A 5,000-nucleotide genomic window follows, 5' to 3' on the forward strand; every position below is an offset into this window, starting at 1 on the left:
AAGTCAACAACTGGTGAGCTGCCACCCAATAATACCAGACACCTCTAATCACCTCTTCTTTTTAGTGTAATAGCTTGAAATGTGAAAAAGAAAAAAAAATGTGATGAAGGTATAAATTGTCAATGCGTTATAATCAGAGTCTCTAAAACATGTTAAAAATGCCATGAAAAGTAAATGTTCTCATATTTCCTCACTGGCTACTTCAGATCGGTTAAAGATCTCGTTGCTCCCGCCCCCTCAGGTTCATTAATGCCAGGAGGCGGATCCTGCAGCCCATGCTGGATGCCAGCACGTCAGACACGCCCAAGAGCAAGAAGAAGACGCCACAGACACGCCCCCTCCAGCGCTTCTGGCCCGACTCCCTTGCTTCCTCCGTCTCCCGGCAGCAGGTTGCCATGGAGGACGGTACGGGTAACCATGTCGTCGTAAATTCGCACAGTAATGGATGCTAATGTAGAACTGGGGCTTTAGTGAGGTGCACATTGAAGAAATGATAATTTCTTCTGATAATTGAACTGAACTGATAATTGAACGCATGCTGGTAATTTAATTCATTTCGCACAGTTGCTGAAACTTACTGTGCCAAAGTCTATCGACATGTGCACCATTTAGGTTTAAGTCGTCCACACCACGGTTTCATTATTGCCGTTGTGGTCATGGTGACCGTTACCCATTCCCAGGCACCATGATATCAGTCGGCATGGTGACGGGAGAGGACGGGCTCCAGACGTTGTCATCAGATGGCGCAACGATGGCCATGCAGCAGGTGATGATGGGAGGGCACAGCGAAGATGACGATGACGAGGATGATGAAGAGCAAGAGGACAATCTATCCCATGCTGACATGAGCAGGCTGGGCTTGGAAACCAGCGACTCTCTGTAGGAACGCAGAAATAGATTTACGTTCATGCACACACACTCGCTCTCTTTCACTCACACACACACACACACACACACACCACACACACATCACACACACTCTGCGACTGGGATGCAGAGACACTCTAAAGGATACTGTAAAAAAAAATTGAGAGAGACTGAAATGGCGGGAAAACGGTGGCAGAAGGAGGCATGCTCTTACTGTGACAGCGAATGTTTCTGCTTGTCACATTGTGGCACGCCAAGCTGTAAAACAGCTTGATGAGTAATAGATTGATGGCTCAAAGCCAGTCAACAAAAAAACTAAACAAAAACGCAGCACACACACACACACACACGAAAGTGAAAAGCACAAGCGTACTACATGGCTGGGGTTACTCTCGCACAGTGCGGCTATGCGTGGGTTTCAGAAACTCTCGCTCTGTTTCGTTTATTCAGCAGTACACAGGAAACCTCGTGCACTTTTTGTATGTTACTGTAAACGGCCGTGTTAAAAACACAGCGGGGAAAAAAGACAAAAAGAAGGCAAAGGAAAGGAGGGGAAGCATTGGTCCTGGCTGGGTGACTCTGCTTGGCTCATTCTTGTCTCCTCCGATGAGACTGTGTCTCTTGCATGCCTGTGTTTGCACCAGAGAAGAAACTATTTTTATATTGCGCTGTCGAAAATTAACTAGGAACACCCACCACTTCTTCTCCTCTTCCTTTGGCATACATTTCCTACGTTTTTTGGGTAAAGACAGTTTATGCTGGCAATGAAAGGAAAAAAAACAAACCAAACAACCACTTTTTGATATGAAGGCCCAGTTTTGGGGAATTTTGATAACGCTTCCTAACTGAATTACCAAGAAAGAGATTTTTGCAATAGTAATAAGCTGAAGTACGAGAAGGAAACACAAGGCCTTATATCTTTGTATTGTGAAAACAAGAACCGGCCTCGTTATCACTCACGTCACCGTCGTCCTGCCAACAGCGTTTTCTGTTCAGTTGTAACCCCCCGTGGAAACCGGCACGCGTGAAAGGTGATCGGGTTTACCTGTTTAAAGGTCAGTTTGTGCACTTGAGAAGGGAGTTGTACTTCTTAATGATTCGTGAATTTAGAGATGGCCCAGCTGAGGTGGACTCCTGAAAGGCCCTTGGCTTAAATATAATTTCATCAGCAATTTTTTATTTATCCACACTATTGCACTGGACAACTGGTAAATCATTTGAGCATTCATATTTGTGCTTTATTGAAAGTTATGTTCACCAGCACATTCTCTGTCACAGTCGGTTATTTAGTGCTTTGAGTAGGAGACAGTTTATTGCATGGGTTTGTTCGCTGTTGCTGTAAAGACACATTAAACACTATTATTTACAAAACACAATATACAGCAGAACGTGTAGGTCTGCGGGCGTGTATGAAACCGCACGTTGAACACTATTACGAGAAATGTACAGTCAGCCAGTTTTGTGCTAGAGTTCTTAAAAAGTTCAATCCTGTTCCATATCGCATTCACTCAAACTGAAGCTGATATAACGTTTTTTTGTTCGTTTGTTTGTTTCCCTTGTTCTTTTTCTAATGTTTTTGTTTTTGCTGGAAATACGCCAATTTCAGGGTAATTGGCTCTGACGTCATTTCCGGGCGTTGTCTTGTGACGCAGGTGATGAGGTCATGTGGTGGGCGTGTGTGACCTCACGTAGCTTTGCATGGCCTTCGACACGCTGCATGTTTACCTCGGAGCTTTAAAGCAGCACTTCACCCAATTATACTAGTAGATGATAATATGACATTACCGATAATGAAGATTAACGGAATGTTCAATAATTAAATGCAGTAATTGACCATTCAATCATTAATAATAACAATCTCTAGCAATCTAGTCAGAATAAAGTTAACTTGCACCTACATTCACTCAGTATCCTTATCGTTCGCTACTCGTTATTAGAAACCTTTGGGTGAAGTTTTCTTTTAAACGCTCTACTGTTTTTGTTTGTCTTGGTTTCAGGCTACTCTCGCTGCTTGCTACTTTTCACAGACACGCTCATGTTTGCCTTTCTGTTTTGTAATAAAGTCAGCAGTTAAGTACTGTTTTTTACGTGCGAGTTATTCTATACATCCCGCTTCGGGGCGAGTTATGTAAATCTGTGCTGTGTAAATCGGTGCTCTTGCGGCTGTTCATCGTCTTTAAACATATCAAAATATCCGACAATGACCAAAAACAACACAATAAATAAATTGGGGGAGATGGCGCTATAGTTTTTTGTTTCAAATCCCATGTTCTTGCTGAAGCGGACCGTTAACATACAGGCACAAACGTCTCCTATGACGTGATTGTCGCCGATGGACAAAAACTCCAATGTGCTTTACAGTAAATTGATACAGCTTTACACATACGTATTTGTAAAAATGCCACACAAATATAGCATTTAATTAAACGCGAAACAAATATAAATGCATTACAAGTTGATCTGTAGATAAATGGTTATTTCTGCTTCAGGACATGTATGTGATTGGGCCAGAGCGGAACTCCACTGAGTTCGTAAGTCGTATAAACTCTGATCGTGCGTCACTGCCCTGTGTACCAGTTCTGTAAAAACTAGTGTTCAGAGGAATGAGTGCATGAGGTAAGATTCGGTTCTCCATGGAGGTACAACGACGGAGATCCCATCTGCGGGTCTTGTAGGTCAAACTGCTCAAACCATTTGTTCCTCTTCTTTCTGTTGGCAGAAGTTTTATTTTTATCTCTGGGCTGAGAAGTATTGTTAAAAAAACATGACCAGGCCTTTTATCTACATATAATGCGATTGAATAGGATGTTAAAGGTTAACACTCCTGATCCTGAATCAGCATACAACCTCTGTTAAAATGAATGAATAGTTTCCCTCCAGAAAGCAAAGACCTAAAATTCCACAGGCTTGATTATAAGGTTCCCCGGTTGTCAAGTCAGTGTCTGTATATATTTTGGCCACCAGAGGGCACTGTTAGGCGGGGAAGAGCAATACAGAACCATAACTGCAGGCAGTCGAGTGTACGCGAATACACATGCATGCACACATTTTAGCGATCAGCCATCTGAGAGAGCGAGCAGGGAGGTGGTGGAGGGAACGAAGACGATACTACTTTCACCTGCCATCTTGTGACTGACAGCACTAAGCTCTATGAGGCACCCGCGGCTGCGCTCAGCCTTCGTAATACTACTGAACTACGTAATGCTACTGAACAATAACTGTGAGAGGGCGCCTCTGCAGTGTTACAGTTGTTTTGTTTTGTTTTTAATAAAGGAACTTAATTGGAATGATCATAATTGACACCATTTTTGCTCTAGAACCTGACAATATTGCCCAATCTGGCAACCCGGATGACCTCTCCTTGGTGCATCTGCCTTTGCGAGATTGCCAGTGTGAATTACCTTGACCTGGTTTTTGTTTGTTTGTTTGTTTTTTCACGTGTCATCCCGTCAACCTTGGCAACCACTCCCAAGATATTATAATGCTGGGATCAGCCCACAATCTGGCAACCGGATCCTGTCTCACCTCCATATTCTGTTGTATCCATGGCAGGGCCTGAATTATGCTGGTGTAAATCCCAGGGTTGTTCCGCCCCCCGCAGCCCTGCGACCAGCTAGCCACGCCCACCAGCTTCCACACAGAGTCTTCACAGGCCAGTGGGCTGCCGCTGTCTCCCTGTGAATGCAGGCCAACACAGGCCAACATGCACGTCACTTCGGCAAACTGGACAAATGAGCTTCAGTGTTGCAGGTGGATTTCTAGTGGAGCACTACCATAGACGTCTACACAAAGAGTACCACAGATTGCATAAAAGTACCACAGATGTCTACACAAACAGTACCATAGACTTCTAAACAAAGAGTACCACAGGCTGCATCAAAGTACCACAGATGTCTACACAAACAGTACCATAGACTTCTAAATAAAGAGTACCACAGACATCTACACAAAGAGTACCACAGACTTCTACACGAACAGTACCATAGACTTCTAAACAAAGAGTACCATAGACTTCTACACGAACAGTACCATAGACTTCAATATAAACAGTGCCATAGACTTCTACTCAAACAACGCTTTAGATATCTACACAAATAGTGTCATAGACGTCTACAAAAAACAAATCTAAATCT

General features: G+C 43.4%; 2 protein-coding genes across 7 annotated transcripts in view; one reads left to right on the plus strand and one right to left on the minus strand.

Annotated features, from left to right (window-relative positions):
* Positions 1 to 2,944, plus strand: part of pknox1.2 (pbx/knotted 1 homeobox 1.2) — a 13,640-nt gene extending 10,696 nt beyond the window's left edge. For all 6 annotated transcript variants that reach the window (XM_027010164.2, XM_027010161.2, XM_027010158.2 and 3 more), the window contains 3 exons: positions 1 to 13; positions 242 to 405; positions 681 to 2,944. The exon at positions 1 to 13 is cut by the window's left edge and continues 64 nt beyond it. In XM_027010164.2, the coding sequence (XP_026865965.2) occupies positions 1 to 13; positions 242 to 405; positions 681 to 883 (380 nt within the window). In that variant the 3' untranslated portion in view covers positions 884 to 2,944. The remainder of the gene's footprint in view (positions 14 to 241; positions 406 to 680) is intronic.
* Positions 1,601 to 5,000, minus strand: part of LOC113577508 (transmembrane protease serine 3) — an 11,631-nt gene continuing 8,231 nt past the window's right edge. The window contains exons 13-14 of the mRNA XM_027010192.2: positions 4,393 to 4,542; positions 1,601 to 3,576 (exon numbers count right to left, since the gene is read on the minus strand). Of these exons, the coding sequence (XP_026865993.2) occupies positions 3,553 to 3,576; positions 4,393 to 4,542 (174 nt within the window). The 3' untranslated portion in view covers positions 1,601 to 3,552. The remainder of the gene's footprint in view (positions 3,577 to 4,392; positions 4,543 to 5,000) is intronic.

Source organism: Electrophorus electricus, chromosome 16 (assembly GCF_013358815.1).
Source record: "Electrophorus electricus isolate fEleEle1 chromosome 16, fEleEle1.pri, whole genome shotgun sequence".
Classification (NCBI taxonomy): domain Eukaryota; kingdom Metazoa; phylum Chordata; class Actinopteri; order Gymnotiformes; family Gymnotidae; genus Electrophorus; species Electrophorus electricus.